General features: G+C 32.7%; 3 protein-coding genes across 4 annotated transcripts; 1 reads left to right on the top strand and 2 right to left on the bottom strand.

The window, feature by feature from the left end:
- Nucleotides 1–646: 646 nt before the first annotated feature.
- LOC105118510 (vesicle-associated protein 2-1-like) lies at nucleotides 647–7,716 on the bottom strand. Its single transcript, XM_011016477.1, has 8 exons — nucleotides 7,428–7,716; nucleotides 7,176–7,271; nucleotides 5,633–5,703; nucleotides 5,465–5,546; nucleotides 4,983–5,098; nucleotides 4,746–4,883; nucleotides 2,558–2,626; nucleotides 647–1,015 (listed from the first exon to the last, which is right to left on the bottom strand). Exons 2-8 carry the CDS (start codon nucleotides 7,234–7,236, stop codon nucleotides 881–883), a joined length of 672 nt encoding a protein of 223 aa, XP_011014779.1. The 5' UTR covers nucleotides 7,237–7,271; nucleotides 7,428–7,716; the 3' UTR covers nucleotides 647–880.
- A 7,410-nt stretch (nucleotides 7,717–15,126) lies between these two features.
- LOC105118509 (50S ribosomal protein L19, chloroplastic-like) lies at nucleotides 15,127–17,554 on the bottom strand. 2 transcript variants are annotated; one of them, XR_840960.1, is made up of 6 exons: nucleotides 17,368–17,554; nucleotides 16,904–17,275; nucleotides 16,715–16,801; nucleotides 16,476–16,609; nucleotides 15,629–15,805; nucleotides 15,127–15,481 (listed from the first exon to the last, which is right to left on the bottom strand). XR_840960.1 is itself a non-coding variant. In XM_011016476.1 (5 exons), the coding sequence occupies exons 1-5, from the start codon at nucleotides 17,389–17,391 to the stop codon at nucleotides 15,697–15,699; spliced, it is 726 nt and encodes a 241-aa protein (XP_011014778.1). In that variant the 5' UTR covers nucleotides 17,392–17,554; the 3' UTR covers nucleotides 15,389–15,696. The 2 variants fall into 2 exon arrangements, 1 of the variants encoding a protein (XP_011014778.1); XM_011016476.1 differs by having other exon boundaries at nucleotides 15,389–15,805.
- A 569-nt stretch (nucleotides 17,555–18,123) lies between these two features.
- On the top strand, nucleotides 18,124–23,009 carry LOC105118508 (putative glycerol-3-phosphate transporter 4). Its single transcript, XM_011016475.1, has 3 exons — nucleotides 18,124–19,778; nucleotides 21,056–21,601; nucleotides 22,565–23,009. Exons 1-3 carry the CDS (start codon nucleotides 18,746–18,748, stop codon nucleotides 22,600–22,602), a joined length of 1,617 nt encoding a protein of 538 aa, XP_011014777.1. The 5' UTR covers nucleotides 18,124–18,745; the 3' UTR covers nucleotides 22,603–23,009.
- The last annotated feature ends 1,956 nt before the right edge of the window (nucleotides 23,010–24,965 follow it).

Here is a 24,965-nt window from a genome sequence, read left to right as displayed (position 1 = left end):
TAATATTTTATAAATGGATTGACCAACAAAATAATAGCCAATAGCCGACACCAATTGTTTTTAGGCACTAACATCCTATCAGTTTTTCTGTCAGAAAATAAATCATTGGAGGACTTATCAATGAACTTGAAATCCCTAACAAATGTACTAAGCAGTAATGATAAGTTTCTATTAGTAAATCCATTAATGATTTTTTCCGGTGAAATTACAGGCTCAAACAAGAATATTTTATTGGTGATATATATATATATATATATATATATGGAACACACGTCATGAATCAGAAAGAGCGGGCAAGAATAATTTCAACTCAGAAGACAAATTGCTTTGCAATCCAAGAAAACCAATGCAAGAACTTTCTAGGCTTTTACTCTCTTTTTTTTAAGTTAATTTTTTCCCCTATTAATAGTAATTTTAGATTAATTCTATATGAACTCTAATTATTTATTGAAATATCATACTAATAGAATTAATTAGTTTATTTCTTAAATAAACTTCGATATTTTAACGATTAAATAAATAAAAAAATTCTCTCAAATGCGAGAAATTATCTGCGGTTTTTTCTCAAGCCATTTTTGTTCAACACCTAGCTACAACATCCAGCTAAAGCGTTCGAGAAAGATTAAGCGTAAATTTGAAATGCAAATTTCAAAACCAAGCGAAGAAAGATTTCATAAACTACAACAGAATATTTATCAAGTCACACTAACAGTGACATATCAATGAAACGAAAATATACTTGGCCAGCTGACGCAACAACAAATATATGTGTGTGTGTGGAGGAAATATATCGATGTCCTTTCCATCCAACAGAATCCTCGAGATTATATAGTAAAATAGACAGAAAAAATTCTCTCCTAAGGTCCTTGGCAGTGTCAGGTCATTCTGCAGACGGTGATGACAATGAAAGGTTCAAGAGGAAGCCGATCATAATACCAACAAGTCCAACCACGAACGCAAGCATGAGGGAGAAGCCTGGGTCAGTCTTTCGATATCTTCGTCTCCTCAGCAAATCCTGTAGGAAAGAAAAAGCTTGGATAAATTGTTGTAAAGGTTTCCTGTGTTATGCTACAAATGGCAGTAGACACATATTAGCTAGTACACAAAAACCTCTTCGTACGTGTGGTGGGGTGTTGGGGTTCTAACACATGGGAAATTTGGTATCATAACGCTGTTTCTCAGCATTAGATATAATTCATTCGAATACATTTGCTCTCAAACAGAAAACATCTAAAATATTCCCAGTGTTTTTTACTGTTCGCATATCCCATGAGCTTTTTTACATTTTCAAGATCTCATAGCAGCCATCTGATAAACAAATTCCATGCCTACAAGTCATCTAATTAAAAAGTTCCTGCTCTGCTTCATTTCAATTGCACAATCACATTTGATCAAGCATTGCCTGCAAATGTCCATTGAAGGATTTTTTGTTGTAAATAATCTAATTTAATATTATTTAAGAAGTTATTTCAAAAGATCTCTATCCCACATTGCAAAGACAACATCTTCTATCTTTTTAAGTTGAAGTTTTTAAACCGCTTCTATTCCCACATTAAAAAAACAAGACTTTTTTTCTAGTATTTATATAGTGAACTATGATATGAGCTGCTAACCAACTAGAAAGGTGATAGGCTTGTGCGTATAAAGTTGGGCTAAGCAAGAGGAAAACCTCCGTTTCCCTCCCAACATGTGAGGCGACGTAGATACTTTCTAAGCCTCTTGTCTCCAATAATAATTTATTTTTTAGCCTTTAAACTGAAACCACAGTTTTTGAAGCTCTTACAATTTATTTTCATAACTATATTTTTTTCCAACAGCTATTTATTTCCTCTTGTGGCTATTTTATTTTCTCTAACAACCATGTTTTAAAGGCTGGTTGCACTCTTTAATTCTCTATTTAATTTCTTCTTGGATGTTACAAACTCTAGGCCTATATATAAACACCTGCACTTTTTAAAGAGGAATATATAATTCATTTTAGGTTGCCCAACTTTTTTCTTTTGCTTTGCCTTGCTGTTTCTACTTCCCTCAATTCTAGAGGAGGAACCTGTTGAAACCTGGAGGATAGGTTTTTGTAGAGGAAATATCTTTAAGGACAGCGTTTGTAACACGCCTCATGTTTTCTATTTGTTGCTTTTCATCTTGTTCCTGTTCTTTCCCCCCATTGTTTCTTTACCAGCATTTTTAACCCTTAGGGATGGTGGAATCCATATGAACTAAGCAAGTTTCAACTAGACTTTCCATAGTAGTTATTTGAGACTGGAGGGTGGGGGGGGATCATAAGTAATTTCTGAATGGTTACGAGGAAATCAGCTGTTTGCGCAAAAAACAGCAATTTACCAACAATATTAGCATACCAACTAAAGAAATATTTAGGTGAGCAATATCTGAGATGCCAAGTACTTGTGAAGTGATAAAGTCTCATAATTGTATTTCTCGAGAACAAACATTTAAATGCCAAAATGGTAGGAGGAAAACTGACTCCATATTCTCAATTCAACAGAAAAAGAAAACAAATAATAATCAAATAACCAGGCTGAAGCACCAAGTGACTAACCAGTTCCTGCTGCAGTAGCTGGGTTTGTCGAACAGCTGCATCCCTTTCATCCTCCAGGAGCTGTACAGCCTGATTCAAACATAAAACAGTGTACTTGAAAAACTTATGTGCATGTGTGTATATGGGTGCATGCACGTGTATAACAAAAAACCTGTCTAGAAATTAATTCAAGGATATGCTTATATGCTTTTCCTGCAAAAAGGCATGGTACAGAGCAAATTTACAAGATTGTGACAGTTGTAAACAAGATCAAGTTGCATAGTGCATGTTGAATGACACAATGTGCATATATAGATGTGTTTCCTTTGAGTAGTTAAAACTGACAATCCATTACCGTTATTCACAATCTTGGAGAATCCAAGAAGAAGCCCAATTCTAGCATATTCAAGTGCAAAGCAATAACAGCAGTCACATACTAGAAGCAGACCAATCAAAACTGCAGCATCTTTATACAGTTAACTTCCTCTATCTTGTGGAATCATATAATTGACAATATATTCCACACCTTGCTATAAAATCGATCCTTGTTTACCAACCATACATTATCTAACCAAATCCAAATCCAATTCTCTCTCGATATGTTCTTCAAAAAATCTGATTTCATGCAGATTATGCCCCCAACTAACAAAGAGGTCTTGGCAGAACTCCCTTACATGAAATTGAGCACAATTCTGTAAAGAAATAGCCCACTTCTTTCTCGAGAAAAGAGGGGAAACATGCTCACTATGACACTCACAACTGCAAAATCATCACATTTTTGTTTTTGTCATGATAATTATTTAAATGCAAATAATAGGTGGTTAACATGTTCTGTCAAGTTTTATTCTGTCATCATTTTCAAACAACTCTTGGAGCATCCATAACCATTCTCATTTTTTGCTCAGGAGCATTGTGTCTAAGCTTGTTCAACTATCAGTTTAGGATCAAGAATTTTTCTCATCAGTACACTTCACTATTAAACCCTTGTGACGGAGGTCAATATGGAATTTTTTATCCATCTAGTACTTTCTTTAAGGAGCCTTTAGTTGCCTTTGTAATGATTCTGTTAATATGCAACACCAGCTTGAATGAAGTCAGTCAAACTCCAGAGTTATGAATGCTATTGTAAAATATAAGATTCTATATTAAGTTGTCTAATGATTAAGAAATAGATTTGATATCAATCAACTCCACTCCTAATTAGGATATATGATTTGATTGTGTTATTGTAAAATATAAGATTCTATATTAGGTTGTCTATAGATTAAGAAACAGATTTGATATTAATCAACTCCACTCCTAATTAGGATACATGATTTGATTTGGTTCTAGATTTCATACCTTGTATTCTCATTTAAATAGGAACCTTGTCTTCTACAGACTATTTTGAATAAAGTAAAAAAATTGAGGTACTTGAAAGGAACTCATGGAAGAGGTCTGTTGTTTAAGAAACATGGGCATTTACATGTTGAAGTCTACACCGATGCAAATTGGGTTGAAAGTATAACTGATAGAAGATCAACTTTTGGTTATTGTACCTATGTTGGAGGGAATTTAGTTACTTAGCGAAGCAAAAAACATGTTGTAGCAAGGAGTAGCTCAAAAGTCAAGTATAGAGAATTGCAAATGGGATTTCTGAAGTTGTGTAGATTAAAATGCTTTTAGAAGACTTGAAGATTCTTAACTCCTTGCCCATGAAGGTGTACCGTGACAATAAGGCAACTATCTCAATTGCTCATAATCCAGTTCCATATGATAAAACAAAGAACGTGCAAGTTGATAAACACTTAATCGAAGAATGATCTGCATGCCATATATATCAACCATTGAGCAAGTTGCTGATGTACTTACAAAGGGACTTTACAAGAAACAATTTAACTACTTGATCGACAAGCTGGCAATGGAAGATATCTTTAAGCTCTTGAGGAGTGTTGTAAAATAAAAGATTCTATATTAGGTTGTCTATAAATTAGAAAATATATTTGGTATTAATCAACTCCTATAAATTAGGTGTCATCCTAATTAGGATAGATAATTTGTTTTGGTTCCTGATTTCATGCCTTGTATTCTCCTTTAATTAAGAACCCTGTACCAACTATTTTGAATGAAGTCAATAAACTGATTTCCAGAGAATACTAATTGTCTTCAAGTACACAGAAGTCCATGCTGTTAGCTAAAATTAGCACACCCCAAATACAATAAAACTCACAGAGGTAGCATCAGGACTTGTTTTGGAGCCCTTCAACAACACTTCATCTTCCAAGTTTCCTTGAGTTGAAGAGGTGGGCATGTATACAACTCTAAGCTTCATCTCCTGTATCACCTTGCCATCACTATCCTTATTAAACTGGCAATAAAATCAATCATTGTTCAAATATAATATCATTTTGCAAAGTCAAGCTAATGAAACATGAATAACTTTTCTTCTTGAAGTTAACACCCTTACAGTATCTGGTGGGAGCTCATCAACATTAGCATGTGGATGCACAATGGTACTCTGTAAGAGAAACTTATCCTTGCATTGCATACCTGGAGGATATTCTCGCTGAGCCTGAAGAGTAACTGAAAATCCAGTAGCTTGTAAACATCAAATATATTCTAACCAATTAAGAACTTTACAACAATTATGTGTTGGCTGGCACATGGCACAAACAAATTCCATATATTCTGGTCAAGGATAAAATTATGATGCTTGGTTCTTCTTTCATTTTAATAGGTTATCAAGGAAAAAACAATCCAAAGCTATTAAATGATCACCTAATAAACATCTCACAAATGGCTGGTTACCACTCTACCCACAGCTCTGATGTGAGAGAATTGTAACCTTTAGTGGACATCAAACATAAATTCACATTTGAATAAATAATTCATAGTTTAAAAGGTCAAGAAAGTCCTACAAAAAGATAGTGACTGGGTAACAAGTGGCACCTTTAATGACAAAAGAGTCCCAAGGCTGTATGACACCAGTGTTGGGCCTCACAAAGTACTTCTTAGGTGAAGTGGTTTTAACCTGGAAAAAAGTGATGACAAAAATGAATCCATCAAAGGCCAACAATGCACATCAATACGGTTTTAATACAATAGTTGAGAGAGCACCTTAAAAGCAACATGGTGCTCTGTGTTGTTCGCAACTTTAAGATCGCAAAAGCTTTGCTTTTCCAGCTCAACTGATTACATATATAACATAATCATAAGTCCAAATGAACTCTATTGACAAAATCAAATCTGAAAGTTTTATAACACACATCAATATCAACACTTTTAGAAGGTATCAACATTTTCAAGAATACAACTTATAATATTCAAGATTAGCATTAAGATTTGCATCAATTATCCATACTTGATGCCAGCAGATATTTGCCATGGATCTGTTTGCAAAATAATTTAATTTCTATCTTTTAATATTCTTTTATTTTTTACCAAGCACATCTCCTTACTTCAGCCAATCAATTTGGGCTCTAATAGCTGAAGTTTCTATGCCTGCAAAGTTTTCAAGTATCAAGAAAAGTGGATCAGATCCAGCTTGGTTTTTAATTAAATTGCGCTCCATCAATTTGATCTTCTTTAAATCCCCATCCTACCTCTTTGAACAACTAATCATCTTTACTGTGTTGTGAGAGAATTCACTTGAATAATAGGCATCTATCTCATTGATGCAGATGACTTAAAAAACATTTGATAGCATGTTAGAAGTTGAGAATGCCACCTGGTACAGTAGTCAAATATGAGGCTAGAAATCTTAATTTTGCACGCAGGTTTGAGACCTGGGAGCAGCCACTTGACACAGAGATGTTAAAACAAAAGCTTGTTGCTTTTCTTTATAAATGGATTTATAAAGAATAAATGTGATTGATATGTACCTAAAACCAGAAACTGTGATTTGCAAAAGGGAGTTTTTACTGCCCACCATACTCAGAGAGAGCTAGAATATAAGTTGGGGTAGCCGGGTAGGGTTATAGTGCCATTTACATCACTTGTCTAGTTTATTACATATCTGAAGCAAGTCAATGAAAATATCACCAATACTTGAAAATTACCACACTTGGTTGCAGGGGACCTACTTCAGTTCTCCCTGCCATGGAAAATTTTACAAGAGGCTATAAAACTGCCCTGAACCTCTATAAGCTGCAGTAGTTGTAGAAAAATCCCAGTGGAATTTCACAAAAAAATAAAAAAAGCCTTTTGAATGTCTTCATAACTTTCATGGAAGGGTTAGGGAACACCTTGGACTGCCAGAAAACTCGTATTCCATTTAAGAACAAGGACATTATTAAATAGACAATCCCAATTAGTTCCAGATCAAGAGCAGCCTAATGGATTATCAAAGTAAATTAAATAACGATTCACTGTCTAGTTGAGATACTATGCAAAGCACGCAACCTTAAATCTGCTCCAATTCTCCCAATTAATGCATGGATTAGTAGAATTAAGCGTGACGAATTTTAATCTCCTTGCCATAAATGAGAACCCGATGCAAGAAATTAAATAGCAAATATAGCACATAAATCAATAAATTAAAATCGTTATTTACAAAAGGAAGAAAGAAAGATGCAACGAAGAAAGTTAAATTAACGGAAGAAAAATAAAAACAGAAAATAAATATGTGTCATGCAGATTTTATATAGGGAGAGAAGCTTACAAATGAACTTGAGGTCATCTGGATGTACAGAGATAAACGGCTTATCACCACCGGTTGTCATATCCCCCCTCCCAACCAATATCACCAAATCTTCCACTAAAAAAATCCAAATCAAAACAATCAAATGAACACAAAAATAACCTTTAAAAAAAATTGAAATGCCCAAATCAATCGAAGAAATTGATGTAAAAAAGTTGTGATAGATTAAAGAGAGCGAGAAAGGGAGTGACATTAATAGTAAAGAAAACTAACATGTGCGTGGTTAAACGAGTGAGAAGGATTAGTTAAAAGCAGCGAGTGAATGAATGGATCGAACTTTCAGGCGCCAATTTCGGCTTTTTTTATCGGTTCAGGTGGCCCGTTCTTCCTTATGCGCTCCGTTTACAGAGAGAAGCAAAGAATCTCTCTGTTAAAAAGGAGAGAGAATTACACAGAGAGGGATGGTCGCTTGGGGTTTTCGTGTAGCCTGGAATCAGAATGGCAGAGCTTTCTTTCTTCTTCAATATCAGTGAGAGAGAGAGAGAGAGAGAGAGAGAGAGGGTGTGATGGAACTGACACGTGTATCTACTAAATAATCGAGGGAGGTTCTGTGCAAAAGTTTTTTTTTTTGGGATATCCCCGTTCCCCACACTGGAATCGAGTACCTATGGGCTATGACGTACCCCTTCTAAAAACTTTTTAATTATTTACTTATTTATTGCTTTTGTGGTGCAAATCCGAATTAAACAATTTATTTTATTTTATTTTCAGGTAGCGAGTCATTTTAATAGGCTAATTTTGTTTATTAACATTAAAAACTTTTAAATTTAGTATAACATAAGTGCCCGGAACATCATTGTTTACCCGTCATGGTTGCAAAACATGATATATAAAAAAATAATGGTTGAAAAATATAATATTTAATAAATATTTTGATTATGAAATGTGACATTTGACACATGTATTTTTAAACTACAATATCTATCTAACTATAAGGTACCTTTAAATAATATACTCTAGACAATATTCAAGTTATTTACTCTATCTAATCTCTAACCTTGACTAAGACCTAAATCTTAATGATCGCTAGTCTATAAATAATAAATAATAACTTAATTCGAACTAAAAATCTAAACACCCATTAACTATAATCCAAATGTTAAACCCAAATCATAACACCACCCATAATATTATCTATAATTGCAAGTTATTTAAACATTAAAAACTAATATTAATATAAGCATTAAATACTAAGTTTAATTTAAACATGAAGCATAAACAATAATTTAAATACCAAACCCTAACCTAATTGATCACTAACCTCGTATCTTTAACTACAAAAACTAATCTTAATCTAAGCATGTAATTCGATCTCCTAACAAAAAAAAAATCTAACATTAACTAATCTGAACATCAAACATCAAATACTAACCTCAAAATTTTAAGGCTAAATTATTAAATTAGTTCTTCATGTGAAATTAGATATTATTAACACCACACTGTTTAGATTAGGTTTTTTTCTTATAAAATTAAACATGGCATAAAAACCATATTTTTTGCAATGTTTCTTTTTTTATAATTTGTGTGGTTTTAGAGTAGTTTTTGATAAAAAAAAAAAAAAACAAGGGGTTTTCAGTGAAATGCATAATAACTACAATTTTTATCTAGTTTTCATTTTTTATAATTAATTTTCTACCAAGCATTTTATAGCTAAAATTCCGTTTGAATTTAGGATAAATTGCAGAATAACTACTATTTTTTATTTGATTTGTTAATCTTACAATTATTTGGTTCATGAGACCTATAAAACCAAAAACTTAACAAAACTCAATAAACAATCATATTATCTTTATATATATTATGAACTTTAAAATTTTGATTTCTACTCCAAATATTCCAGTACTCTAATATATATATATATATATAGATTATGAATTTTATATTATGTTATTTTATTAATTATAAATTTACAATTAATTTTAGTGTTTTTAATATGTTTTTAAAAACCCTGAGTAATACAAGATAAATATTAAAAACACTAAAATTAATTGAAAATTCATAATTAATAAAACAACATAACAGGATACATTGATAGCATATAAACAAGTCTAATTATTTATATCTACATCATCTACTAAATGGGTATAACTATCTCTTAATTGAGTGACTTTATCCTCCACCATGATATTATTAAGAGTTAATATTTTTTCAAAGTTTTTAAGTATAGTTAGTAAACAGTGAACCAACAAGATATAAATGTATCATTTGTTATTTTCATTAAGATTATAAAATATATAGACAACATCTCGACCCTCCCATATTAATAAGCCAACATAATACATACACACACACATATATATATATATTAAAGGTTTTACATATCAAACTCATCATCTAATATTTATTAATTTCAAAATATTATAATTATTTATGGTATTTTAAATTTATTATGCATGTTACTCGTATTGTAAGTTTTTTTATAGGGAAACCTACTTGAGGTTTGGTTTAATAACCAGACAAATTATACCTATACATCAAATCATATTCTCTTTTATTATAATCATATAATATATTTGATAAATATCTCGTTTCTTTATGCATCCTATCATAATATATAAGTTCAATAGTGGCTTAGCTAATCATAACTATCATTTTTACTCCAGCAACTTACAACGTGAAAAGCATAACTCATATTGATATTAACTAGAATGTGAAAAGCACAACTCATTTTAAAATTAGATTAAAACATTCACTTTGATCTTCAATTTTTAAAATTATAAACTTTCGACCCTTGTATTTTTGAAAATTTAATTTTGATTCAAAACTTTATTTTCCTTGTTTTTTTAGTTAGTTTAAGAGATGAGAGAGAAAGTGGTTGGATTTCAATAGCAGAGAAAGAAATTGACAATAATATCGACCATGAAAAAATACTGATTTGATGTTAACAAATTCCATTCGATGAGGAGAGTTTATATTAAGTGTTCTTTACCATTTTACCTTGCCAGTTATTGTAGATACGAGTTTGGAAAACTTCATGATTTCAAGTTAATTTTGGTTATTTTGGGTTTATTTGAGATTATGAATGGGTTTAACAAGATGTATAGGGTGTTTTCTATGTGTTTTTTAATAAGATATGTAGAATGTTTTCTAAGTGTTTTAGATCAAAAGGTTTAAAAATCAAGTTTTTTAGCCAAAAAACTCATGGTCTAATTTTCTAGTAACCAAGCAATGCGTTATTTACCATAAAAAACAACATATCATCTATATTTTTAAAATTTTTCAAAAATAAAAAATAAGGAGTAGAGCTATACTAAAAGGCCACATGCTTGAGTTTTTTTAAAGCCTAAACATGTTGGGCAACTTAGTCTAAGCCTAAATATCCGAGTCTTATTTTTGCTATTTTTTTGGTTTTTTTTATTTTTTCCCTTACAATCTCATCATTTAGTTGTTTTTTTTCTTCAATTTTAATAGATTCTTAACATCTTTCTATGATGTTTTTTTTTAATAAAACATGATTTAATTTTTACTTAGTTTTTTTTTCCAATTTTGTCTTTGGTAAAATATCATTTAGCAACATAAAATTATAAAATATTTTTAGAATATGAGCAACATTACATAATCTTTTTTTTTATTTGGTATTTAATTTCTTTCATGAGAGTTTCTTTTATATTTGGTATTTAATTGCTTTCATGAGAGTTTCTTTTATATCATTGTTTAATTTAATAAAAAATTATTTTAATGAACACATTTGAGTGCATGACCCATATTGCAAGATTAAAATCCTGTTTTAAAATGCAGTGCAAACCGCGTTTCATAAAATATTGAATTTTTTTATCTTAATTTTTTTATGTTTTCAGATTGTTTTGATGTGCAGATGTCAAAAATAATTTTTTAATATATTTTTAAATAAAAAATATTTATAAAAAACAACCACTATCATATTTCCAAACATACACTTTATATTTTAACCCGCATCTATTTCTTGATTTTTCCAGTTGAATCTTTCATTGTCGCTAACAACTTTGTTTTTTGTGTTTTATTGGCACATATAATTATTTGATTAAATAAAAAAAATATCAAAAAATAAAATTATTAAATATAACTAGGTCATGATTCATTTTATGAGATCAAATTTCATGATCTATATCTATTTTTAAATTTTTTAGTTTAGTTATTAATTATCACTAAAGATTATATTTTTTTTATATTTATTAGTACAAATAATTCTCAATTTATTTTATAATCTTTTTAACTTATGAATAAGATTTTTTATATATTTAAAAACATGTTGAAAAAAACATGTATATTTATAATTTTTAACTGAAAAAAATTATTAGACTAGCAGCAAACAGCCAGTCAAATAGTTAGTAATTGTTAACTGGGGACCTATATTTTTAGCCTTCCATTATATGTGTGTACCGTGGTCTGCGGAACTATTCAAGCATAGGAGTCATCCTGGAAACATATAATTTGCACTGTGCAGTCCAGACTGAGCAGTTTTAATTTATTAGATAATAATAGGCATGATTTTCACCTCAGTTGCTGCAATAAATTATCTACTTCATAAACATATCATTAAATGATATGATTTTCACCTCGTAGCTGCAATCAACTTGAACACTCATTTCCAAAGAAATACTATCTGAATTATCCTCTTTATGCAATTTAACGGTATCAATTCTTTTGGACTAATTTAGGCATTGCAGGCTGCAGAGTCAGATTTGGGAGGGGTCTGTTTTGCAGGTTCTGTTCAAATTCTCACGTTCAATTTTGTAGCTCAGGTTTGCATTCCAATATTAAGATGCCGTTTAGGGTTTGATCCAACTTGTTTTTTATTAAAATTTATTTATTTTTATTTTATTTTTATTATTTTTGAATTGTTTTGATAAGGTAATGTCAAAAATATTTTAATATATTTTAAAATAAAAATACTTTAAAAAATAATTTTTACTATATTTTCAAATATTCTTTAATATCCATCACGTCATCAAATCCAAAATCTTTTATAAAAGATGAGCAAAAATATCAAAAAATTATTCCTAGTTTTTGGTTTGATCTCAAATTTTAATTTAAAAAATAAAAAAAATAGGTTTGATTATTTAAAAAAACCAAAAAAATAATTATTTTTTTATGCTCAAAATTATCTTAAATGGGAACAAAATCACAATATCAAAAGCTATTTAGTTGTCAATAGTGAGTTCGTATTATGGTAGGTGATTTTTTCATCGCCCATTCATAAAATTGAGATTTCAAATCTCGTGGCATATTTATTTCCCTATTTATAATTATAGCAACCATTGGAAAGACTTTGAACCTTTGAACCTCCAACGCATTTGGTTACAATCCTGAAATAGGAAGAATAAACATAACAGAGATAAAAATATTTTTGTTTGAAGAGATCAAAATAAATATATAAAAAAATAAATTGCTTCTGAAATAATTTTAGAGTGAAATTGTATATTTTTGAAGCAATAAAAAAAACATGTATTTAGAGAAAATATTTATTATTTTTATTTTTAAACTATTATTATAAAAAACTCTTAATTTTAAAATTATTCAACTAAAACATGTAAGGATAAAAATGGTTATTATCATATTTTTAAAACCTAACTCGATGGTTGATTTAGGGCAAAGCCCGAGTCACAAGTCGTTGACCTGAGTTAACATAAGAATAAAAATAATTATTCTTATAGTTTTAAGCATGATTTGCGAGTCAACTCGAGGCACGTCTCGGGTCACAAGTGGGGTTGAGCGTTAACTTAAGTTAATGTAAAGATAAAAGTAGTTATTATTATAGTTTTAAAACTTGACTTAGGGGTTGATCCATGTCATTATAAAATAAAAAGGTGATTATTATTTTTAAAACATGATTCAAGGTTAGCTTGAGAGAAAGCCCGAGTCATAAATTATGATGATTAATTTAGGTTGATTTTAGTTAATATAACGACAAAAATTCTTATTATCATGATTCTAAAACCTAACTTAGAGGTCGATAGGAGCAAGATCTAGGTCTTAAGTTGAGAGAGTCAGCATGAGTTGATTCGAGTCAGTGTATGAGTAAAAATAATTATTATTATAATTTTAAAATCTGACTCGGGAGTCGACTTAATACAAGGTTCAAGTCATTGGTTGAAAGGATCAACCCGACTAACAATAAAAAAAAAAATAGTTTGGTGAAGCGCGAAAACTAAGGCTAGTTTTAATATTTAAATGAAAAAATACTGTATTTAATTTTAATTTTTAAAGAATTTAGTATATTTATTTTTCAACCAAAATCTTATTTCTCACAATATATATATATATATATATATATATATGTTGTTAATTATCTTTTTTTTAAACCAAATTAAATATCATATTGTAAGCCTTAGACTAAGATAAATATTACATGAAAAAACAATGAAAATGTATCAAGAACTAGTTCAACCAATCTCCAATTCGTTTACATTGTTGAAAATTTCCCCAAGACATATGAATCGGATTAGATGTTTATTTACAACCTTATAATATTTCATTCACGCCTTTCATTAGTAAAAATGCAAAAATAAATGCTTTAAGGTGAGATATGTTATTAATGATGATGATGAAAAATGCAATTTTAGTGAATGTTGTTCTAATAATAATTATATTGGTAGAACACTGGTGTTAGCAATGATAAAAGTATCAGTGACAACAGTTAAATAGCAGTTGTAATAATGATTACGAGGCTTGAATAATTTCATTGATTACAAGTGTTAATGGTGACAACAACGATGATGTTAACGAGACAATGGTAGTTATTTCGATATACATCAAGAGTTCCTTCTTCTTCTTTTTTTTTTCCTGGGTACGTTATATTTTAATTATTAATTTTCACTTATTCTGTTGAAAATAGGTAAAGGTTCTAAATAACTAGTTATTGAGACAATGTGGTGGCGCGTAAAAGCTCCTCCAACCTAAGAAAATCACCTAACTAGTTATTGGAATCATTGGGGTACAAGCTTTCTTGGAAGGTGGTGTGTGTATGCGGCACACCTCCGGTGTATCCATCTCCTCCGACAACTAATTCCTCCTCTCTTTTCCTCTTTTTTTTTTTTTTCTCTTTTCTTTATCTCGTTTCTTTTTCTCGACTTTTGCATCTTGCATCTGGTTTCCTTTTCATTACCAAAAAAGGATTTTTTTTCTTGACTCATGCTCAATTCTAGTCCTTTTATTTCCAATTATTTGTTAAACAAAAAATCTGAAATAATTTTTGCAATTTCAACATCAACTCAACGTTGAGTCAAGATGTTTTCCTACTCTAGAAAAATGAAAACCTGATAATAAGCTAACAAAAGGAAACTATAAAATCAATTCTCAAAAACAATAAATGTAAAAGGACTGAAATGAAAAGAAAAAACTTAAGGTTATAAAAAAAGGATTTAAAAAAACGAAGTTTTGAGACAAAGTGCTTGAACCAGTACCCTTTTTTTTTTCTCTTCAAGTGGGGATTAAACACCTAACCTTCCTTTTGTTACGAAAGTTTTGAGATCAAGTAAACCTATTCTTCAAAACCATACAGCTAGGACAGGCATGATCAGATGGGTGTTAGGATAAGCACCACCATTAGCAGGACAGTTTCACCAGGTGCAGCAGCTCCACAATGCTTTGTCTGAACCTCTCACTCAAGCTTCTGTCATCACTTCTTTTGCTTGATGCCTCTAGTTAACCATTTAATTCTTTAGTCGATCCTCATTTGGGAAAGGAAAACATGAATAACCGAACAAATACTTGTTTATGCATCAGATAAGTAACATACCGTTGTGGAATAAATTTTTGTTATGTCTATTCGGAGGTGTCATGTCTAATGCATTTAACTGATCATATATATTTCAGTACCATAAAAAACATGTTCTTATCGCCAATAATATTTCGTCCATAAGGTAGTAAAAACCAAAGACCAATCGGCCTTATGGATGATAAAATAGATATCCATCAATTAGAAGGATCAGAATTCTTTCAACCTCCAAGGTGGCCTTCTATAATCAAACAAATAAAATAAAGGATAAAAATTGAAAGTAGCACCTAGTCAGCCTCAAATGACCAATCCAAACGGCTGGATTACAGCAATCTCTCTAAAGAACAGTGGACAATAACGAGGAACACTGGAGGTTGATCCCACATAAAGAGTTTACCCACAATCCTAATAGCATATAGCATCTTATATTATCACTCTCTTCCAACGCTTTAAAAATAAAATAAAAAACAGCAGCAGCTAATGTTGACGCGCGTATATTTGAAGATAAAATTCATCATACCAATTAAGGATGCAAAAATATAGATCGAAGCACATTCTGTAATCCCATGCCCTGGCAGGACAAAATTGCAGCCAGGGCATCAGAAAATGCTATAGCCTGAAATAATTGGTACAAAAACTGAAACATTGTAGTCTCATTCTAGCATATCAAATGTGGCATGCACAAATTTTCACAAAGTGAGAGAAATTCTGTTCTTACAATTCTCTGCAGTCATGGTACACATTTGGAGAAGAAAAGGACCAGAGAATGACAGTATCCATGTTTTCTCATTTAAAAGTGGAGAGTCTGGGAAGCTTGTCCCTCAGATAATACAATCTTGCCCTCCTAACCTTCCTGTGCTTAATTACTTTTATCTCCTTGATGTTTGGCGAGTAGCTGTGGTAGTAAAAGAACCCATTAATCATGTCACAGCCGCTAATTATTGAACCAGGAAAATTATGAAGTAAAATTAGATAAACACACTCAAAAGAAAACTTCAAGATTTTGGTGTTATGAGAACAAGGAAATTTGTTAGAAGCATCTTGATCATGATCATGGATCTACATGCTTGGCATTGGCTTATCTCTTGGCATCAACAGGCTGGATGTGGAATGTGCCACAAAACAAAAGCAGGGGAGCTTCTAGCTTAGTGCCACTACTGTTTTAAAAGCTCAATGATTGTGATTTTATGAATAGAAATCCCGAGTGAATATGTACTAAATCCTTCAGTAATGTTTATTTTATTGCAGATCACATAACAAGCTCATTAAAACCTTAACTATGAAAAAAAGATAAAAAAATTTACTTCCAACTTTTACAGAGTCAAATATTCTTAGATTCATATAGCATTTCAAACAAAAATAAATGGTATTATACACAGAATACTGAATAATAGTCAGCAGACATTGTAAAAATCAGTGCTCTCATCCAAATGAAAGACAGTAGTAGTGTAATCACAGGTTTCATCTAGGAGTTACACAGAAGTTATTCAACTAATAAGATCATCTACGCAAACCAAATGAATAGCCAACATAAAACTGTAAGACAAGGCAAAAGGAGTACTCACAGTGGGAATACGATCTCAACTCCTATACCAGCAATAATCCTCCGAATTCTAATAGTTGTGTGGATACCAGCATTCTGCTTAGATATGACAATGCCTTTGTAAATGGACAGTCTACGCCTATTTTCAGGAACTTCCTGTAAATCAACCACATAAAATCACATCTCAAAAGAATTCTATTTCACCACAAACCAAACACCAACAAGCTAATGCGAATAAGAACAACAATAGAAAACAATTACCAATTTGATTTCCACTATATCCCCTGTCCTTATATCGGGAATCGGCCTTTCCATCTCTGAAGCCTCCACGGCTCTCTTATTCAAAATCTACTCAAATAAATCAATGAACAAGAAATTAAAAACTTAAAAGGTGATTGTTCTTAACATAATTACTATAGAAGCAAACCCAGAACAGATAAAAGTAAGTACCCCAATTATATCTCCAAGCTTAACTCGAGGCTTTCTGGGTTCTTTCACAGCTCCTTCAACTTCAGCTTCCGCTTGAACTTCCTCTTCCTCACTCCCTTCTACAACTACTTCCTCCTCAACATTCTCAGTTTCTTCCACAACTTCTCCACCTCCAGACTCCGACTCGGCTCTCGTTACAAAACTCTGCCTCGAAAATTCCTTAAAAAATACTTCAAGATTCGAACTGAATGGGGTTGAAGAAACCCTAGAGACTGAAAATCTACTAGAAGAAGCTGAGTTGGAAAGATAAGAGCTGCGATTGATTGTTGAAGAAAAACCTAATTTCTTTGGGACAGGCAATTGAGTAGGACTCCTGGGTATAACAGCAAGTGCCTGCAAACAGACACAAAAAAAAAAAAAAACAGTAAAAGAAAATTGTATAGATATCGAAATGTTTTTGTGCATAGGTAGAGGAGAGGGAGTACCTGAGGGAGAATTTTAGTGCCCATGTTTGGAGAGGAAAAAACTATAATAATATGGAAGGGAGAGGAAAATTAAAGAGAGGGCATGTTCTTGCCTTCTTGGTTTAGGTGGGAGGAGGAACGCCTTATCCGTTGAATAAGAAGATGAAGAGGGAGGGAGGATGTATCAGATTGTTCTATCCCTTGCACACGCGTGACGTGTATTAGTTATTTGGTTTATTGGGCTTTATATTACTATAATGTCCAGATTTCATATATGGGCCGAACCTAAAGCTCCTTTGGGCCAATAAATTGATATGTATTACTAGGTTCCGGAGCAATCAATTTATGAGTTTTTTTTAGTGGTTGTTTTTATGTATCTTAATTAATTTTATAAATTTTAAAATTAATAAATATATAAATTTTTAATAATTTTAAAATTTTAAAAAATTAAATTAATAATTTAAAAAATTATATTTAAAATCTAATCAATTTAATTATATCTTTCAGCCATGTTTTTCAAGATTTTATCAGTTTTCTTTTCATGCTAGGTGAAGGAGAAATGTTATTGAAGCATCTAGTGGTTTCCTCTTAAATTGAAATGCTGGTGGCCTTGGCTCCAGCAGCAGAAAGTATTCAATATATTGAAATAAATAACCTTAAATCTTATATAAAAATAAAATTGATACTAATTTTTTTTATAATGATATTCATGTACGTATTTTTATCGTATCTAATTATATGTTTTTTGAGAGAAGAAACATCAATGCCAAAGGGGTGTGTGCTCTAAAGTGACAAATCCTATTTTAGGGGAGAGGCACATGCCACGCGGAAATAAGAAAGGTCCTGCGTAAGCATATTAACTGCTTTCTAGGAGTTATTTCATCGCGGTTGACTGCATCTGCGTGGCACCAAAAAGCGTATGATTCCAGTTTCGAATTCCCACCTCTCGCCACGTGCCCTCCGTTTCCTTCTGCCCTGACCCGCCCTCCTTGCTCTCTCTTTCCTCTCCCGCCATTCTCTCCCTTCCTCTCATCTCTCACATAACATAACCCCTCTCTCGCTCCAACACCAGAACTTGAGGAAACCCTCATCCCTACACGCTCTCTTGAATCTCGAACTTAATGAATTCAACAACTACAGATTGATACGCGCTGGAAGCTGAAATTTCTTGAATTTGTTTTGGCTCTTCCCTCTCGACCATTTGTTGCTATCAAAACAAAATCTTATTTGTTTCTTGCTAGTAGGTGATTTTCTTGAGAATTTGATTCTGTTTCTCGTATTATACTTGCTATTGCTTTTATTCATGGCAATATCTGTTTTCTTTCCCGAAGAATGTGGTAGTATCTAGTATGTTCTGTCTTGGTTTAGTGATTGGATAATCCTGTTTGTGAATTTAGAGATGGCTAATAATTTAGATGCAATGAGGAAAATCCCACCTGGGATTTGGCTTATAAGGAAAATAAGAGGCAAAGACTATAGTCTTAAGACACATAGATACATGGTTTTGTTGGTTACTTTCATTGCATATACTAGTTACCATGCATCAAGAAAACCCAGTAGCATAGTCAAGAGTGCATTGGATCCTGAACCCAACAAGACCACAAATGTGTACCCTTGGCCAATTGGAAATGTCTTTGTTAAAGATGAATTCTCGAGTGAAAACAAGGGTAAGTTTGGATATAAAGGTTGGGAACCATTTAATGGGAAAGATGGGACAGAGAAATTGGGTTTGATTGATGTTGCATTTCTTGCTTGTTATTCTTTGGGAATGTTTGGTGCTGGCCATTTAGGTGATACATTGGATTTGAGGTTGTTTTTGACTTCTGGGATGATTGGTAGTGGAATTTTTGTGGGGTTATTTGGTATGGGATACTTTTGGAACATTCATGTTTTCGGGTTTTATTTGGTTATGCAAATGGTTGCTGGGTTGTTTCAAGCCACAGGTTGGCCTTCTGTTGTGGCTGTGATTGGTAATTGGTTTGGGAAAAGGAAGAGAGGGTTAATAATGGGTATTTGGAATGCACATACTTCAGTTGGGAATATTACTGGCTCTCTTATTGCTGCAAGTGTTTTGGAGTACGGTTGGGGATGGTATTTTATTGCTCCGGGCACATTTATTGCAATAGCAGGGATATTGGTTTTCTTGTTTTTAGCTGCTTATCCTGAGGATATTGGATTTCCTTGCCCAAATGGCCCAGCAGCAAGGGCAGAGGCAGTGCCTTGCGATGTAGAAGCTCAGACACAGAATGAAGGTACTGTGGAAGAGGGGAAGAGTACTCCCATCCGAGACAGATCTGGGGCTAGGAGAAGTGTTGGGCTTCTTGAAGCTTGCTTGATACCAGGAGTGATACCATTTGCATTTTGCCTGTTCTTCTCCAAGCTCGTGGCTTACACATTTTTGTATTGGTTGCCGTTTTATTTGAGCCAGACAGGTATTATCTGGCATCCAATTTCCGCTATTAGAATTTTGTATTTCATTGGTTGCTAACCTTGTTTCTTGAATAAGATTTTGTTTGCTGGTTTGTGCTATATTGTTCTTGGATTTTGACTAGCAATACAGAAAGGATTGCAAGTTGCAGGGATTCACTAATTCACTGCAATCAATCAAGCATCAAGGTAGCATGAAGGGCTCTTAGGGGCTAAGATCTCGTTGGTGAACTTAATGATTTTACTCAGCAGGGAGCACCTATTTCATCACTCAATCTGTTGAGTGTTTGATTTTTTGTTTTTTGCTCAAATGAGATTTCCTCAATCTGCAGCTTTCACTTGAAATGATTTATCAAATAAAGCAAAAAAAAAAGTGGGGGGACGGGGTGGGGTTTATTTTACTATTGGAGGCTGTCAGAACAATTCCGGAAGCCTGGAACATGTTTTTGACAGTAGGTTGTGGCCTGTTTGAAACAATGCAGTTTGATGGATCACGTGAACAATTTGTGACTCGTGTTTAATTCGTTCTCTGCAACTGTGACATCACACTTATCATATGTTGAAAATTAAGTTTTGATTAGTCCTTGATCAATTCTTATTGGAGCATTATGTAAGAGTTATGGTCATCATTTTATCTTCATTTAACTAAAATTTTGACTTTAAAGTTTAAATTAAAAATGTGTTGTATTCTGCAATTTCTTGTTGACATTTTAAATTCTAACTTGTCATCTGCTTTCGTACCAGTTTCACTTTACTATATCTGTTGACATGCTTATCAGTTAATTTTGAGGACTTGTCGCAAACCGTTAAATCTTGTTACATCATGATGCACATAGCTTTTTGGGGGGCTAGGCATTGGCTTTAGGGGACCATTATAAAAAGCAGTTTCAAACTTCCAGTTGCAAGTTTGAAATAGTAATAGATTGTGGTACAATTGCTTGACTAATAAAAATTCCTAGTTCAGCCATGCAGGGGTTTTGAGGATGGTCATGTAGCCTCACTATAGAGCTGCTTTGCCACCTGTTACTAATAATGAGAAGTAGAACATGAGATTAACTAGGCTCGAGAGACGTAGATGAAACTCATCACTGAAATCCTTATATATCAAATCAAGCATATAATCTGCATAAGGATATTGTCACTGGAATAGAGCATTCACAGTAATTGGATGTTTTCTTGCGAACACATACAATTTTCAAAATAAGTTTTTGCAAGCTGTCAGAAATCTTTACAAGATTATCCTGTTTTGTACACTTAAGAGTCCAAGTTTTTAAAACTGCAGAAATTGGTGGAGAATATATGTCTGTGAAGTCAGCTGGAAATCTCTCAACCCTGTTTGATGTGGGGGGCATTGTTGGTGGAATTCTTGCTGGCCATATATCTGATAAACTTAGAGCTCGGGCTATCACAGCAGCCAGTTTCATGTATGCTGCAATTCCTTCTATGCTTTTATACCGCTTATATGGGAATCTATCACGGACTGTGAACATTGTACTCATGATGATTGCTGGCTTATTCATAAATGGGCCATATGCACTTATCACAACTGCAGTATCAGCTGACCTTGGCACGCACAGTTCTCTTAGAGGGGATTCTCGAGCCCTGGCAACAGTGACTGCCATAATTGATGGTACTGGATCAATTGGTGCAGCTCTTGGTCCTCTTCTCACTGGGTTCCTTTCAACAAAAGGATGGGATACAGTTTTTGTGATGCTGATGCTCGGTGCTCTTATTGCGGGGCTTCTCTTATCACGTCAGGTTGTGGTTGAAATTAATGAGAAAACATGTAAATCAATGCGTTCATCCAGTGGACAGCAAAGTTCTGAAGGTAATGCAATACACTGACTGAGATCATCCGCCTCACAACACACACTGACACAGACAGAGTACAGTTATATAACTTTTTATCTGAGTCCGTAAGGTTTATTTGAGTTAAATACTACTTACCTAGCATAACCCATGGTACATGAGAATGAAAAAACAAGAAAAATAATAATAATAGAAAACTCATTCTTGAGGAAATTTCTGATGTGATAAATCGGCCAAGAATGAATAAGGTCAACTGAGGTTCTAAATATGTTAATGCATGGTTTCTTTGAATTTCGTTCTCCTTCTATCACCTACAAGATAGGATTAAACCTCATTTCCTTTCAGTTAAAGAACTCAATATTGGTTTTTTTTTTTCCACGTCTTGTCTTAAGCCCCGCACCCTTCATATGAAGTTTCAAGCAATCAAGAGTTTGAAAAGGTCAGGAAACAGTTTTCCTTTCATATCTATCTATGGGTTAGCTATCCTGAGAGAGATTCTGAAATCCACATTAATCTCAAGTTATAGGCCAGTAAACCTTGTATGGCAATACAACTTCCATGGAATCCTGAACTGGACGAAAATATTCTGTATTTTTATACGTGGTTCACAGCATCCACAAGCCTATTGATGGTCCTGTGAAGAAGAGCTAACGATTTGAAGTGGTAGGAATAAGAAAGGGTAGGTGGTGGGAGGGTTAGAATATATGATGATGCCTGCTAGTTTACTTTTGTATGCAGGTATTTACTTTTGTAGTTTGACTCCAACTAGTTTGGGAATGAGTAGAAGTTAAAACTAAACTAAAAGTGATATATTATTTTCACATTGCTTCCATGATTCTTATTTGGTCACTGCTAATCATTTCAATTCTTTCAGTGGCAGAACTGAATTTCCTGCCTCGATCCACTTATGTCATGGTATAATGGTTTCTTCTATACAAGTACATCAAGTCTAAATAATCTGTGCTCTCCATTTGTTTTGCAGCTCCTCCATCTCAACCACTTCTAGGTGATCAAAGATGAAAATCAGGTATAACCTCATGAAGCTCTTACAACACGAGTTAATCAAGAACTAAGTTAGAAGACAGGCTTATTAGAATACTCAATTATGTGTCTTAAATAATGGGCTCGAAGATGTGTTTCTGTAAAATCTTGATAGATATGGATATGGTTAGTAGTGCTCTTTTTTCTGCAAGATGAATACTACTAATGAAGTATAAGCCTGGTCTGTCTATTTTGGTTTGAAGGACCCTGAGTGTAAACTGACAGAAGATGGAATCCACTGTTTGTAAATAGTTTCCATTTATACAGAGCATCCTGTTAATTAGTGTAACGTTGAACATATATTTTAAGGTACATTCCTGTGAAATACGAGAGCAAGTTTATACTTGCAATAGCTAGCAAGACATGCAAGCACGTCTTTTTCGAAAGCACCGAGACATACCCACCAACCTGAATCATGAGTCTTGGAATTATAAATAATCCTATCTTGCATTTATCTCATCAGGTCTGTCTTACTGGGTTCAGAAAAGGAAATTCAATAAATCTCCTCTTTTGTTTTCTTTATTGGAAAAGAAACACAATGAAAGTGAAGCTTTAAACTTTAAAGCCATGATCAATCACGCTATAAACCAATTCTTATGTCATTGTTTCTTATTTCTTTTATAGGCTATTTCATCCAATCTTTAGTTTTCTCTAAATTCGTTTGTGTAATTAATGAGTCAATATAGAAGAATTATAGCCCATATAAAAGGATAGTGATGCTAATAGTATAATAAGAAAGAAAGTCTCAAATGATAAATTAAAATTTGGTAAATCATGATTGCATGTGGGAGGAATTAGCTCTGAAATTTCTCTTGGTTCTATTAAGAGATTGTTTGTTTATGAGATAATGTTTGTGTTTTAAGTAAAACGTGAAGCAACATGTTTGGTAAAATAAAAACATGATTTATTGTTTATAAGCCCCATTGTTTACTGCGTTTGCAACGCAGGGTGAAGCAGCTTATTGCTTTTGTTGCAAACTGCGTTACAACGTAATAACTAAAGATGCACAAGAAGAAGAGCAGAAAGAGAGAAAATGGAAGTTGACTAGCTCTTCCCCTTCCCCTTTTCTTTCTTCTACACTTCCATGTCTCCACTATTCTTCAACGTGAATAGTGGAGACTCCACTGTTCATGTTGAAGAATAGTGGAGAGCAACTCCCTCATTACCGTTTTGAGCCGCTAGCTCTTTTCTTTTTTCTCCACCTTTTTCTTCTTCTTTTGCACTTGCATGTCTCCACTGTTGTGCTATGTGAAGAACAACGGAGAGCAACTCCCTCACCTCCTCCTGGGGCTGCCTGCTCTTCCCATTCTCTTTCTCTTTCTTTTTTTGCATTTCCATATCTTCACTGTTCTACTACGTGAACAATAGATAATAGCTTTATTGTTAATGGGTAGGACTGACTCCATCTCACACCTAAATGCATTGAATCAGGTATGACTTAGTAAAATAAAAAAAATACAAAAAAGTTTCTCATATATTGTGTTCTATTTGAAAAACTAATGTTTAACATGATTTAATGGCACAACATAAATACATTTCAAGGAGATTATATGACGACGTAATATTTATAAAATTTGATCATAATTCTAATTTTATTCCTGATGATTTTTTACATGATGTTGTTGTACGCTCAAGAAATCATGGAAACTATAGTCTTTATAGATTTCATACGTAATGAAATTGCACATAATTTAATGCAACAATAAAAAATACTTTATATAAAGTATTATTTATTTTATGATGTAATAACAGTAATTAAATAGATAATATTTTAATTAAAAACTATCAATATATATATATATATATAATTAGTTTATAATCTCAATTTGAAAAACATTCTTTAATTAAACACATTAAACTACTTTTCGTTCAACCTCAATTTCAACCATAATTTTAACCAAACATATATTTTTCCAAACCAACCTCAACTAAAAATATTTTTTATAAAATATTTTTTTTCAAACCATAACCATAATAGTTACCACAATATCAAACACATCTGAAGGTGAATAGTGCCCATAAAAAGCAACAATTGGTTGCTTTCCTTTCCTCTGCATTTCAGACTAAAAAACATTAAGGAACCTATAAACAATGAATTGTGTTTTTTCCTTTACCAAACATGTTGCATCTGTGTTTTAAGCAAAATGCAGATGCAACCTCTTAACACAAATGCCACCGCTCCTAATTTCATTATGCATGACACTCCACGTCTCCACCCACCCTTTTCCCCTTTCTCCTTTCCCTAAATCTCAAATTCTCATAATCTCAAGTCTCAGCCCTAACAAATTAATATCAACATCCAGTTGAAGAAGTTCGGCATTAACAAGTTGCCAGGATGCCTG

Source organism: Populus euphratica, unplaced genomic scaffold (genome assembly GCF_000495115.2).
Source record: "Populus euphratica unplaced genomic scaffold, PopEup_1.0 scaffold2001.1, whole genome shotgun sequence".
NCBI lineage: Eukaryota > Viridiplantae > Streptophyta > Magnoliopsida > Malpighiales > Salicaceae > Populus > Populus euphratica.
Note: the sequence above shows the minus strand (reverse complement) of the source record. Positions and strands in the feature narration are given on the sequence as shown.

Excerpts from the sequence above, each read along its gene's own strand:
- LOC105118510 (XM_011016477.1), bottom strand. The coding sequence starts at position 7,236 with ATGACAACCGGTGGTGATAAGCCGTTTATCTCTGTACATCCAGATGAC. Across the intron at positions 5,704-7,175 it reads AGATGACCTCAAGTTCATTT|TTGAGCTGGAAAAGCAAAGC; the intron begins GTAAGCTTCTCT and ends ATATGTAATCAG. Across the intron at positions 4,884-4,982 it reads ATGAGCTCCCACCAGATACT|TTTAATAAGGATAGTGATGG; the intron begins GTAAGGGTGTTA and ends TTTTATTGCCAG.
- LOC105118509 (XM_011016476.1), bottom strand. The coding sequence starts at position 17,391 with ATGGGCACTAAAATTCTCCCTCAG. Across the intron at positions 16,802-16,903 it reads AGCTTGGAGATATAATTGGG|ATTTTGAATAAGAGAGCCGT; the intron begins GTACTTACTTTT and ends TTATTTGAGTAG. Across the intron at positions 15,806-16,475 it reads GTTGAGATCGTATTCCCACT|CTACTCGCCAAACATCAAGG; the intron begins GTGAGTACTCCT and ends TTACTACCACAG.
- LOC105118508 (XM_011016475.1), top strand. The coding sequence starts at position 18,746 with ATGGCTAATAATTTAGATGCAATGAGGAAAATCCCACCTGGGATTTGG. Across the intron at positions 19,779-21,055 it reads GTTTTATTTGAGCCAGACAG|AAATTGGTGGAGAATATATG; the intron begins GTATTATCTGGC and ends TTAAAACTGCAG. Across the intron at positions 21,602-22,564 it reads TGGACAGCAAAGTTCTGAAG|CTCCTCCATCTCAACCACTT; the intron begins GTAATGCAATAC and ends TTTGTTTTGCAG.